The 13948-nt window shown below is 52.0% G+C and overlaps 1 protein-coding gene across 1 annotated transcript in view; it reads left to right on the forward strand.

The window, feature by feature from the left end:
* Window positions 1–13948, forward strand: part of LOC102070273 (uncharacterized) — a 255480-nt gene that overhangs the window by 151626 nt on the left and 89906 nt on the right. The window contains exon 6 of the mRNA XM_074544293.1: window positions 5567–5960. Within this exon, the coding sequence (XP_074400394.1) occupies window positions 5567–5960 (394 nt within the window). The remainder of the gene's footprint in view (window positions 1–5566; window positions 5961–13948) is intronic.

Below are 13948 nucleotides of genomic sequence, written 5' to 3' on the forward strand. Positions count from 1 at the left end.
CAATGATGGAGCCTGGGCCGATCCCCCCACTCCTCCAGGCTCAGCCCTTTGCCCTTTGCTGGGGAGATGCCAAAGGATCCATAGTGAGCATTGCCTGCCCACAGGGGAATTGCCCACAGGTGCCTTGCACTGACTCTTTGTGTCCGTGTGCACACAGGAGTGCCTGTGCTGGGGAAATGTGGCAGAAATGCTGCTCTCTGAGGGTCTTGAGAGCCTTGGATAGCTGGGTCAGTCAGGCCTGTCAGTGAGTTTAAGTCATGAGGCCTAAGCAAAGTTAAATGCTGATAAGAGTTGTTCCTTTGCTAAGCTGTCATGTTTAATAAAAGTTATTGGCTAAGTAAAGTACTGTTAAGTGTTATATCACTATTAAATCATTAAGTCATAGGTTTTAAGTTAGATTAAATACCATTAAGTGCTATTATTTACTAAATTGTGAAGTTGAAGGTATCAGTTAAGGTTAAGGTCTGAGTTCAGTTCTGTTAAGTTTGGGCACTGTTAAATGTCCTTGTGTCACACAAACACACAGGGACAGTTCTTGATTCATTTCTGGTTTGGTTGCCTGGATTTTGTTTGGTTTAGTTATTGCTTTGTTTCCCTGGTGTGCCTGAAGTGTCCAGTCAGGAGCAGAGTGACTCTTGCCAAGGAACTTTGTGCTGCTGCCCCTTAATATTCAATCTGGTTTTTGCTGTTCCCTTGCTGGGGATTTTTTCAGTGCTCTCAAGGCCTTGTTCGTAACAGGCTGAAGGAGCCCTGGCCCAGGCTCTGGCCCTGGGGGACACGGGGATGCTGCCGGGGGGTCCCTGTCCCCCTGTGCCACCCCCAGGTCCCCGGCCCCCCGTCCCCGTGTCAGGCTCTGGGGTCGATCTCGTGGAACATCCTCTGGGGGAGGCTGCGGGGCCGGGGGCGGGGGGACCCGGGGGGACAGGGGGGTCCTGCTGTGCACGGGCAGGGTTGGACTGCTCTGGGGGAAACTGTGAGGGGGGCCGGGGCAGAGTGACCTCCCCAGTGATCTCACACAGCTCCTGTGATGTTACACAGCCCCTGTGAGGTCACACAGCCATCTCTGTGATTTCACATGGCCCCCGTGATGTCACACAGCCCCCATGTGATGTCACACACTCCCCTGTGATGTTACACAGCTGCTCTGGGATGTCACAGAAGGTGCTGTGATGTCAAAGAATCACACTGGGATGTCACAGTTTGTTCTGTGATGTCACAGGCTGCTCTATGATGTTACACAACCACCCAGTGATGTCACAACCCATTCTCTCATGTCACAGAGCCACCCTCTATGATGGCAAGATTCTATGGCCTCACACTATGGTATTACAGACAGCTGTGTGATGTCACAATCCCCTCAGTGATGTAACAAAACCATCTCTGTGATGCCATACTGCCACTCTGTAATGTCACAGCACACATTTTGATGTAACATCTTGCTCTATGATTTCATACAGCCATGCTTTGATGTCACAGCCTGCTCTGTGATGTCACACAGACCCCTCTATGATGCTGTAGCTGCTCAGTGTCCTCACTCAACAAACTCTGTGATATCACCATGCAACCTGTGGCCTCACACAGCCCACTCTGTGCTGTCACACAGCTCTTTGCTGGAATCCCAGCTGCTCTGTGCCTCTATGACACAGCCACAGAGGAGCTGCTGTGACACAGCCCCCTCTGGGACATGCCACAGCCCCTGCCAGTGCTGAGCCCCTGTGAGCTCTGTGTGTGCCCTGCTGGTGTCCCTGAGGGGCCCTGGCAGTGCCCCAGCCCTGCTGGGCTGTGCTCAGGAGCTGCTCCTGGCCAGAGCTGTCTCTCTGCAGCGCTGCCCTTGCCAGGAGCTGCCTCTGGGCCAGAAGCCCAGCCCAGCTCAGCAGCACAGACACAGCACAGGGACTTCAATGAGCCTCTGGGGCTTTGGTATGCTTTGCATCAGACTCAGTCCCTCACCTCTGAATGTGCTCAAAGAACTTCACAGGGACTCAAAAAGAGGGTGAAACACTCAAGTTTCTTATACTTTAAATAGATCTTTCTAAGGGACAGGACTGAGAAAATGTCCCCAGATTCCAGGTAGAGCAGAACACTGGTGGCAGTCATGACAGGTGGGGACAAGCAAGGGAAAGGTGTCTCTGATGCTGAGCACACCTGCGCCTCTGTCCCTGCAGGCTGTCGGCATCCCCCGGCTGCCCCACCTGGCTGGGCCCTTCCTTTGCTGACAGCTCTGCCTCCTGCCTGCCTCTGCCTGCCCACACAGAGCCTTGTGCTGCTCCAGGCTTCTTCTGGGGGATGTGCTGCACCACAGCCCTGCCCTGCCAGGGAAATTCCTTTCTCCTGGTGTTTAGTCTGGACCTTTGTAACTGCACTTGGTGCTATTATGTCTTCTTCAGGCTCATTCCTACTATGAAGAAAAGTTCCAGCCACTCTAAAACCACCCTTCCATCCCTCCATGGCTACTCCTGTTCTCTCCCCGTCTCCACACCACTGACCTCAGAGCCATCAGCCTGTACTTGCTGGTTTTGTGATGAGGCCTCCAAACCCCATCTTGGGAGACTTTTGTGTCTTCTCCAAGGTCTGTGAAAATGGAAAAAGAGTGGTCAAAGGAATTTTCTCCCAAATGTTGCCTTGACAGAACAAGGGTCAATATCTCTAAACTAAACAAGGGTGGATTTACAATTGTTAGAAGGAGGAAATGTTTTACAGCTAGGAGAGTGGCACAAAATGGCAACTGTTTTTCCAGAGAAGTGGATTCCCCATCACAGGAATTGTCCAAGATCAGGACAATTTGTGCAGCCTGACCCAGTGAAACTGTCTCATCCCCAGGGACAGAATTCCTGTAATGTGGGTTCTCTGATGTGCTGGGTGCCCTCACAACGCTTCTGGCCAGAATGTCTGCTGAGGGCAGCCAGGCTGCTGCAGGGGCAGTGACCTCACAGCCATCACCATGGCAGCCCTGTCCCCTGGGCCTGGCTCTCCCCTTTCCTCTGCCCCTGCCTTGGCTCTGCTGCCATGAAGAGTTTTGTCATTAATATCTTGTCCCCAAGGAGCTTGGGGCCAATGGCTTCCCAGTCAGGCTCCTGGAGCAGAAGTGGCTTTTCAGAGCCCAGCCAGGAATGAGCCCTGCGGCAGCAGCTCTGCAGGGGTGGCCACCAGGCCGGGCTGCCAAGGGAGGCTTCTGGCCACGGCCTGCAAGCAGCTGCTGCCGCCAAGGTGCCTTTGGTGCCTCAGGCTCTCCCTGGCCCAGCTCCCAGCACGGCACTCTGCCCTTGTGCCCGAGCCCTTGCCTATGCTGGGGCTGGCCTGGGGCTTTTCCTGCAGCGGGACCTGCTTTGCTCATGGCATAGGAAAGGCAGATCCTGCTGGAGCAGGAGGCTCTGCCTGCAATGGGCTCCAACAACTCCAGTGAGGCCCTGTTGACTTCAAAATTGTTTCCTAGAACACTGTACTCTAATAATTGTTATAGCTCCTTAACTGTGGAGTAAATAACTGTGCTAGTGATCTTTCCGTGTGATCATGATCAGAATAAGCCAGAGACATATTTATATAAATGTATCTGGTATTCTGTCATTAACCCTGAGAGACAAATTTTTGTGTTAAAGTTGAATTACACCAGTTCAATCTTTTACAACTTTGATAATTTTCTGGGGCTGGCATTGGATCCAGCCACACCCAGTCTCCTGTCTTAGAAGGAATTTTAGAAGTCAAGGGGCCCTCTTGGGTTCAGACAACAGTGCCCTGAACTCACTGTGCCAAAACAATGTCACAATCTGGTTAAGAAAATTATTAGAGAGATGCCTCTGCAGCCAGAAAGGTGCTAACGAGACCAAATGCAAAATGGATTTTATTGAACAGTAGATATGAGATAGAGAGAGAGATGGAAAGAAAGAGAAAAGGGGGAGAGAGCAAGGGAGTGACAGGGACAGAGACCTCCCCTGGAGCAGAGCAAGTGTGACATTGTTCCCTGTGTGTGTGGCATTCCCAGGGTGGGGGTTTTACACCTGAGCCAGTTTGGGTAAGGGGGGTGGTGTTCACTCCCTGAGCAGGGATTACCCCACTGTTTCAGGTTGCCATGCAAGATGTAACCAAATGCATGTTTTTGATCCCCATCTTCATCAACTGCTATAAAAAGGCAGGGCAGTGTTCTTTATCTCTTCCATGACTCAGCCCTGATAACACTCTCCAGGGGAGATATCTTGTGCTAATGGACCATTGAGTGTCACTGCAGGACTGATAAAATTCCATCATCCCATTGTGGGATGCTCCACCCAGGGGGAGGATCCAAGCAATCCTACCTGGATATAAGCTGAGGCTTGCAACACCAGGAGCAGCTTGCCTACTGGATTCCCAGAGGACAAGAGCTCCATAACCACCACTGGACCTTCAGAGGAAGACCAGACCCTTCTACAGGATCACTGCTTTGACAGAATCACGTTGATCACTCCAACAGGACTGAAGCCACCATTTATTGGGACTGCTGCCAGCACCCTGACCAACAGGGTGTCAGGTTATATCCTGACTCTGTCAGTTTAAGGCAGTGTTTCTGTATCATTGCCCTGATCTAAATTTTCTTCTTAAATTGTAACTCCGACTTAGACTCTCCCCCAGGTTTGCCTTCAAACCAGAACAAAAGACAATGTGCGCACCCTTTGTTTTCTTCCCAGAACAGGATTTCCCATCCCCAAACCTTGATTGGATGAAGGAGGAGGCTGCGAGGAAGAGGAAGGAGCCCTGGGATACCCAGGCAGGTGAGGAGGAAGTCAGTGCCCCTTTCCCCCTCTCTCCCGCTCCATCTCCCAGCCCAACACAGATCCCGGAACAAAAGATAATGTGCACACCCTTTGTTTTCTTCCCAGAACAGGATTTCTCATTTCCAAACCTTGATTGGATGGAGGAGGAGGCTGCGAGGAAGAGGAAGGAGCCCCGGGACACCCAGGCAGGTGAGGAGGAAGTCAGTGCCCCTTTCCCCCTCTCTCCCGCTCCATCTCCCAGCCCAACACAGATCCCGGAACAAAAGATAATGTGCACACCCTTTGTTTTCTTCCCAGAACAGGATTTCTCATTTCCAAACCTTGATTGGATGGAGGAGGAGGCTGCGAGGAAGAGGAAGGAGCCCCGGGACACCCAGGCAGGTGAGGAGGAAGTCAGTGTCCCTTTCCCCCTCTCTCCTGCTCCATCTCCCAGCCCAGCACAGCCCCCGGCTGCAGGACAACCCTGGTGCCAAGACCGTCCTGCCAGGGATGCACTGGGGGGATCTCCTTCCCCTTCCTTCTGGAATGGAGGAAAATCCCATCTTCTCCTTCTCCTTCCTTCCCCAGACAAAAAGCTGATGATGGAGACCAGGGAGGAAAAATCTCCTTGGCAGAACCTCATGGAAGAGGCTGTTTTGATTGACTCCACAGTGCAGAATTCTAATGGGGAGGAAAATCCCCAGAGATCCTGCAGGAAGAGGGGCTCCAAACCCAGCCCAGGGTGCTCTGAGGAGGAAAGACTTACCCAGAGCCAGGACGGTGGACAGAGCTTCAGCCAGTTTTTGGAGCTGATGGCCCAGGAGCAGCTTCATGATAAGGAGAAGCCCCACAAGTGCTTGGAGTGTGGGAAGAGCTTCAGACAGAGCAGCACCCTGATCCGCCACCAGATGATCCACACTGGGGAATGGCCCTACGAATGTGGGGAATGTGGGAAGGGCTTCAGCTGCAGATCTGCCCTCATCGGGCACCAACGCATCCACACTGGGGAGAGGCCCTACGAATGTGGGGAATGTGGGAAGGGCTTCAGCTGCAGCTCCCACCTCGTCACCCACCAACGCATCCACACTGGGGAGAGGCCCTACGAATGTGGGGAATGTGGGAAGGGCTTCAGCTGCAGCTCCCACCTCGTCACCCACCGACGCATCCACACTGGGGAGAGGCCCTACGAGTGTCCCCAGTGTGGGAAGAGCTTCACCACCAGCTCTGCCTTGACCAGACACCAACGGAGGCACCGGTAAGGGAAGCCTTGCAAATGCTACAAACGCAGGAACAGCTTCATGCACCACTCCAGCTTCATCCTCCATTGGAGGGCCCACATTGGGAACAGCCCTGGTGATCCATTTTCCCTGTGATCCATCTGGGAAGACCCTTTTCCTGCCCTTGCCAAAGACATGATGTGGGATGGAAGAACATGAGGGTCTGGCCATGGCCGTGTCATTACATTTACTCCCACCTCAGGTCATTGCCAGGGGCAGGACAGGGACTCTCTCTCTCTCCCTCTGAGAAGAAGGGTGTTCTTTCCAGGCAGGGGAAATGCATGGCCAGGAACAGCCTGTTGTTGATATATTAGTTTTCCCTGTAAATAGTTTTTCTTATCCCTTCTGTTATCAATATTATTTCTGTTTGTTCCTTATCTCATTGCTGTTCCCAATAAATTGTTCTTATCCCAGCCCAGGATCTTTGCCTTTTGTGCTTTCCATGGGAGGTGAGAGGGCAGTGAGGGCAGTGCAGTTTTAGCGGGGGCAGGAATATGGGGAATCCCATTCCTGAACCCCGGCCCATAGAAACCGAGCATCCCAGCTGGTCCCAGCCCTGGTGGCCATGGCAACAGCCTTGGGAGCGGGTCCCTGGCTGAGGCTGTGGGAAGCTCTTCCCTCTGGTGCCCAGGGACAGGAGTGGAGGGAACGGCTGCAGCTGAGTCGGGGCAGGCTCAGGTTGGATGTCAGGAAAAGGTTTTTGCCCAGAGGCTGCTGGGGCCCTGCCCAGGCTCCCCAGGGAAGGGTCCCAGCTCCAGGGCTCTCTGAGCTCCAGCAGTGTTTGGACAGCACTGCCAGGCCCAGGCTGGCATTGTTGGGGTGTCCTGGGCAGGGCCAGCAGTTGGACTGGAGGATCCTGCTGGGTCCCTCCCAGCTCAGCCAGTTCTGTGGTTCTGGGATCCCATGAGCCTGGGGATGGGGCTGCCAATGGTTGCCATGGCAACGGGCTCTGGCTGCAGGCCTGAGCTGGTGTCCATGGCAACCACCACTGGCATGGGATCTCCATGGAGCTGGCGTGGAAACTGACCATAGCAACAGGGTCCTGGTAATGGTTGCTGTGGAAACTGAACAGAACAACAGGAGGCTGGTGATGGTTGCCTGTTAAGGATCAGATTTGTCTCAGGCCCTCAGAGGGGTTCCATGGGGACTTTCCAGGAGTCTCCAGGCTGTTCCAGAGCTGGAGTGTCACAGGCACAGACTGGGGCTCCATGGAGACCTCCCAGGGCTTTCTGGGGATGGTAAAGAGCCCTGTGGTCAGAGGCAATCACAGCCATTCCGCGGTGACATCCCAGGGGACATTGGGCTGCAATGGCACCGATCTGTCACAGGCACTCACAGGGGCTCCATGGTGACATCCCAGGAGTCCCCAGGCTGCCAAAGAGCCGGGATGTCCCAGGCACTCACAGGGGTTCCTGTCATGGGCACAGTGGTAGCTTCAGTCAAAGTCTATTACAGAAGTTCCTGTTGGGTCACGAGGTGCAGAAAGGAGCCCCAATAGCCCCCACAGATCCCCAAATACCCCCAAGGATGTCCAACCTTTCTAAACTCCTTCTGGGAGAGCCACATTGGAGCAGATGTTTCCAATCCCAGCTGCAGACTTTTCAAGAGTTTGTGTGTAAGAATTATAAAGTAGGAAATAAACCTTTGTAGAATTTGTCCCACGGGATTAGGGATGGCAAACCAGATATATTTATGTAAATATGTATTACCTATTATGGTAATTATTAGAAAAAATTTTCTAAATCAGAAATATTTAACCATGATTTAAGAGATGTATAATATATTATATAGAGCACTAAGAAATTATTTCAAAGGAACTGTATTAAAGCAAAATCTGTAATTAAGCAGAGATTGATGTCACTCCTACAGACCATTGACTGTGGGCAAGTCCCTTTGGCTCAGCCAAGAGCAGTGACCTTGAGGGGTGTCCCCACTGCAGGGAGGAATCCCCACCTCCCCCAAGAAGGGAAATGTCGGGAGACGCTGCCGTTAAAATTTGGGACGGGGCTTTTCCAGTCTGAGGTGCTGCCCTGTCAGTCAGATGTGCCCAGGCTGGGCCAGCTCAGCAGCTCTGCACAAGCTCTCAGTGGTGTCACTTGGTTGTTCCTTTCTCGGGAGATTTTTCCAGCTGCCACATCTTCAATTCCCTCTGAGGAAACTGACATTTGGGATGGAGGAGTCAGGCTGGTTTCACCATGATTCACCCCAAAAGCAGCATGACCTCCGTCCTTCATTTCCCACTGGGGGCTTTGCAAACAGGGCCTTGCTGGAGTTGTTGGAGCCCATTGCAGGCAGAGCCTCCTGCTCCAGCAGGAACTGCCTTTCCTGTGCCATCAGCAGGGCAGGTCCCGCTGCAGGAAAAGCCCCAGGCCAGCCCCAGCACAGGGAAGGGCTCGGGCACAAGGGCAGAGTGCCGTGCTGGGTGCTGTGTCAGGGAGAGCCTGAGGCATCAAGGGCGCCTTGTTTGAGAGAATTGTTTTGGAGATGGGGGTCAGGGCTTGTGTGTCCTGCTTGGCCCACCCCAGGCAGGGTTTTCCCAGCCACATTCCACACTCCATTTCCCAGCTGCAGCCGCTGCTGCCTCTGAGTTGTGCTGCCCCAGCCCCAGGGACACTCTCCTTGTCTGCCCATTCCCCCACGGTCTCTGGGCAGGGATGGCCTCAGTGGGGGCTGCTGACATCCTCAGCACCTTGGAGGCTGCTGCTGAATTTTCCTGCTCCAGAGGCTTGTTCAGCCTTCAGCTCTTCAGTGCAGGAATTCAGTGTCTCAGGGCTCATTAACTTTCAGAACAACTTAACAAGCCAAGCCTCTTGGGATAATTTGACTTCAGTTTCTAAATCTTGTGTGGTTAATAAGAGAGATTTCAGAAGTGCATTCAACTGAATATGATCTATTTTAAAGGAAAGTGAGAAAAGATTTTTTAGGTCCTGTTTAGGTTTTTTCTTGTTTCCTCTGTGAATAGCAATCTCCAATTGACACTGAATCCATGTACCTCCTCATGCAGTTTGAATATATATGAAAATCATGACCCTTCATGGCTGACAATCAGTCAGACTCAGTCCATACTCCCACTATCATTTCCCCTATCCAAGGTCTGGCACTCAGAGCAGCCTTGTGCAAATCTGAGCTCCCTCCAGCCCAGGCTGCACCTGCAGCTTTCAGCTCCTTGGCTCCAACTCCCACCTGTTCTCCTTGGAGAAGGAGCTGACCGAGATACCGAGGGATGTTCATTTCTTGTCAGCCAACAAAGCCAAGGGAAGGCTCAGCACCATCAAAGGCAAAAGTCATTCCACTGCTGGATATTTCCACAGCAGAGAGTCTCAGAGACATGGAAAACACCTTCTGTGCCCAGCACAGATCCCAAGGTCCCCCAAACCCTTCCTGCCCTGATTCTGCCCAGATTTGCTCTTTGCACACACAAGTCACAGGCTGAAGTCAGGTGCTCCCTCCATGGCCAGAGGGAGGAAAAGAGAGAAAGGGGATGAAGAGCTCTCCTGCGCAGAGCCAAGGTCCAAGTGCAGCCCCTGCAGTGGGAACCACAACTCATCAGGTTTGTGTCCTTTGGGCTTAGGGACTGGTGACACTCAGAGGCACAGAAAGGTTTCTTGCCAACAAACACAAGTTGATAATTTGGACAGTTTAACAACCATCACAGCTCTCTGTGATGTCCCTGCAGCCTCTGACATGTGTCCCATCCCCAAGGGATTCCTGTACAGGAACAGTTTTAGACAAAGACATAAGGTAATTCTGTGATAGATGAAAACACAATTAAAATGATATTTATTATATATTTATTTGAACTTCAGAAATATTGGGCAATTTCTTCCAGCTCAAAGCATGAAGCCAGTCAGTTGAGGGGCCCTTGAATGACCAGAGAGCATCTAGAGGATGAAATCAGAGAGCAGTACAAGTACATAGATCCACCTGGTGTAAAAGAAGAGATGTCCTTAGACATGGCCATTTCAACAGAAGAGCTGAAAACACCTGAAGGAAAAGAGACAGAATAAACAGAATATTGGTGACACCAGTAGAAGGGAAGATCAGTATTTTTCCTCCTGCCATCTGTACACCTCCAGGAAATTCCTGTTCCTGGTGGGAAAACTCTGCCATTTCTAAACAGTACTCAAATGACCCAGATAATAAAGATTTGTTTGTATGTAATGAAATTAGAGTCTTTCGTTAGCAAATTTGCAGATGATACTAAGCTGGGAGCATATGTCTATGTGTTAGAGGGATGGAGGGCTTTGCAGAGGGACTTGGAATGGTTGGATGGATGGGCAGAATCTAATGGGATGGGATGAAGTTCAATGAGTCCAAGTGCCAAGTCTTGCACTTTGGCCACAATAACCCCCTGCAACTTTATAAGCTAGGAACGGTGTGGCTGGACAGTGCTCAGGCGGAAAGGGACCTGGGGGTGCTGGTTGACTGTCGGCTGAACATGAGCCAGCAGTGTGCACAGGTGGCCAGGAAGGCCAAAGGCATCCTGGCCAGCATCAGGAATAGTGTGGCCAGCAGTAGCAGGGAGGTCATTCTTCCCCTGTACATGGCACTGGTGAGGCCACACCTTGAGTATGGCGTCCAGTTCTGGGCCCCTCAGTTTAGGAGGGACATTGAGATGCTTGAGCGTGTCCAAAGGAGAGCAATGAGGCTGGTGAGGGGCTTGGAGCACAAACCGTATGAAGAACGACTGAGGGAGCTGGGGTTGTTCAGCCTGGAGTAAAGGAGACTCAGAGGTGATCTTATCACCCTCTTCAACTTCCTGAAGGGTGGCTGTGGTGAGCTGGGGTTGGTCTCTTTCTCCGGGCAACAACAGACAGAACAAGAGGACACAGTCTCAAGATGTGCCAAGGGAGATACAGGCTAATATTAGGGAGGAAGTTTTTCACAGAAAGAGTGGTTAAATACTGGAATCATCTACTCAGGGAGGTGATGGAGTCACCATCCCTGGATGTGTTTAAGGGAACACTGGATGTGGCACTTGGTGCCATGATCTAGTTGAGGTGTTAGAACATGGGTTGGACTCAATGATCTTAAAGGTCTCTTCCAACCTAAAAATTCGGTGATTCTGTGATTCTGTGAAACTAATAGGTATTAACACCTGTGCCACTTTCCAGGCAGACATCAGTTGTGTGCCCGTGAACAGGTTGTGCCACTTGTGCCCTGAGGTACCCAGCTGGGATTGGATCTCTTCGAGAGCACCTGAGGGAGAGCAAACATCCTTGCAAGCTGCAGGTCCCTGACAGCCCTGCAGGGCTCCTGTCCCATCAACATCTGCTCTGTTCCAGTCTGAAACAGGGCCCAGCATGATGCCGGGATCATCAGAGAGCTGAGGCGTGTGCTGGAATTCAATGCCCTCCCCATCCCTCAGCAGCCCTGTGTTTGCCTCCTGCAGCCTTGGTCTCCAGCCCAGCCATGGAGGCTCTTTGGGCTCTAGACGGTTGCTGCAGCCCCCAAAGGCAGCTGAGCTCTGCCCTTGGCACAGTCAGGCCTGGCAAGCGCAGGCCATGCTCAGCAATTGCTTGTGTGTGCCTGGCCTTGCTGTCAGCCCCGGCAGCGGCTGCGTGGCCCCTTTGTGACCCTGTGCTGGCCCAGCCATGGTGGCCCAGCCCCTGTGCAGGCCCAGCCCAGGCCAGGAGCATTGCGGCTGGGAACGGCCCCTGTGCCATGGTGCCCACAGCAGCCTTGGGGCTCTGCGCCCCATGGCCTCCCTGCTGGGCAGCCTCTGCCAGCTCCTGCAGAGCCCCTGGCACCTGTGGGACTGCACAGACAGCCCTGCCCCGGGCTCTGCCGGCCTCTGGGCCAGCAGAGAGGCAGCCAGGGCTGGCCATGGCCAGGAACAGGCCCTGAGCCCTGCAGGAGGATGGAGCTGGGTTACAGCCAAACTCAGCCCAGGCCAAAGCTGGCCTCAGCAGCCACGGCTGCCAAGGGCTGGGCACAGAGGCTGGCACTGACAAATGCCCTGGGCTCCCTCCCTGCTCTCTCCATGCCACCAAGGGCACAGAGCAGCCTCCTGTCTGGGCCACTTGCCTGTTTGCAATGCCTTGCACAGGCGCTGGCCCTGCCCCACAAGGCCTGGCCTGAGTCCTGCCCCTGCACGCTCAGCCAGGCTGAGATGGACACTGATGGTTTCTGGGCCAGGCTCTCTGAGCCCAGCCCAGCTCCCTGCAAGCTCTGCCAGCTGCCCTGAGCTCTGGGCAGCACCAAGGGCCTCTCCCCAGCCCAGCCCAGCCGGCTCTGGCCCCACAGCTCTGCTCAGGCCAGACTGCTCTGGGCACAGCCCCATGGCCTCAGCCCCTGGCAAGGGCACAGCAGCAGCTGCAGCTGCCACAGGACTCAGCCCCAACCATGGGGGAAGGTGCTTGGCTAAGGCCAAAGGAGGCTCCCTGGCTGCCCTGCTCCCCTCAGGCTGAGGTGCTGAGAGCTCTGCAGCCCCTGCTGCCATCCCATCTGCCCAGGGCAGCACAAGAGCCCCGGTCTTCGAGCCCTCAAGAGCTGCTCATGCTCCACGCCCAAGGCCCATGCCAAAGCTGGGGCAGTCACCCAGTTGTGCCCATTTCTGTTCATTGCTGCTCTGATGGGGATGGATCCTCTGCCACTTGGAGGTTGCTGATGAATTTTACTCCTCCAGAGGCCCCTTCTTTCTGAAGCTCTTCAGTTCAGGAATTCACTGACAAAGGCTCATAAACATTTGTTCAAAATGCTCAAACAAGAAAAGCCTCTGAGAATAATTTAAGTTCTAAATTCTTTTGTGCTTAATTAGACAAATTTCCGAAGTGTATGCAAAGTGAATATACTGTATTGAAAACAATTAGGAGAGAATTGATTTATCTTGTCTCTTTTCCTCTTTATAGATTGGTATCAGCAATGTCCAGTTTATACTGACCCCAAGCACCTTCTAATGCTGTCAGAATAGATATGAAAATACACACCTTTTATTGCTATTAATAACACTTTGTCCCTTCCTCTTTCCCACTGTTACGAAAGAATTTCTACATTCTAATTCAATAAACAACCAAGTTGAATTTAGCAGCAATTTTAATTGAGCAGCAATTTTATGTAAAATACTACAATCAAATAAAGTCAAACAGATACAAAAAAATTTCTCAGTGGTTCTGATAAAGCATAAGCAAAACTGATCAATCAGGATATGGGGAGGGTTTCTCTCACCCTCGTGTACAAAAAGCACAGGAATCCAAACACATAGTTATATACTGTATGCTAATAGAGACTCATCAATATTTTCCTATAAATCTCTTCCTGGTTTTGATTCTTGAAATCTATGTCACTGTACTGCACAGTTCATGCTCTCACTGTTGCTAAGGGGTCTTTTGGCTCTTTGGTGGTCAATCCAATGGAGGCTCCTCCTCATCGTCACTATTCTTTGAACAACCCCACATGTTGCACATGTGCCCCAAGTCATGTGTTAGTCATAGAAGCCGGTATTATATTCCAAAAGAAAGCTTTTTATTTCATAGGCACCTGAAATCATTTCAATTCTGTTTATTTCAAGGTTGATTCTCTAATTATCCCAAGGCCTACTCCATTTTGGGATGTTACTTATTACAATCTACATCCTGGATCCTATAATCTCATGAACATCTGAAAACATCTGTTTTGTGACACTAATTACATATTCTTTTCCTCTATTAATTTTTTCTAAAATATCGATATAGTTACAGTTGTTAGCATGAATCATATTCATTTATCACACCACCAGTTCCCTCATTCGATCCCTGGCAGTCAGAGCAGCTGAGGAATGGAGTCACATCCAGGTGTGTCCCCAGGGCTCAGGATTTTGGGCAGGTCAGTTCAATCTCTTTATTGCTGATGTGGATGAGGCCATTAAGGGCACCCTCAGTCAGTTCCCAGGTGAGCCCAAGCTGGGTGGCAGTGTGGCTGTGCTGGGGGGCAGGAAGCTCTGCAGAGGGATCTGGACAGGCTGGAGCC

Source organism: Zonotrichia albicollis, chromosome 7 (assembly GCF_047830755.1).
Source record: "Zonotrichia albicollis isolate bZonAlb1 chromosome 7, bZonAlb1.hap1, whole genome shotgun sequence".
In the NCBI taxonomy this organism is placed as follows: domain Eukaryota; kingdom Metazoa; phylum Chordata; class Aves; order Passeriformes; family Passerellidae; genus Zonotrichia; species Zonotrichia albicollis.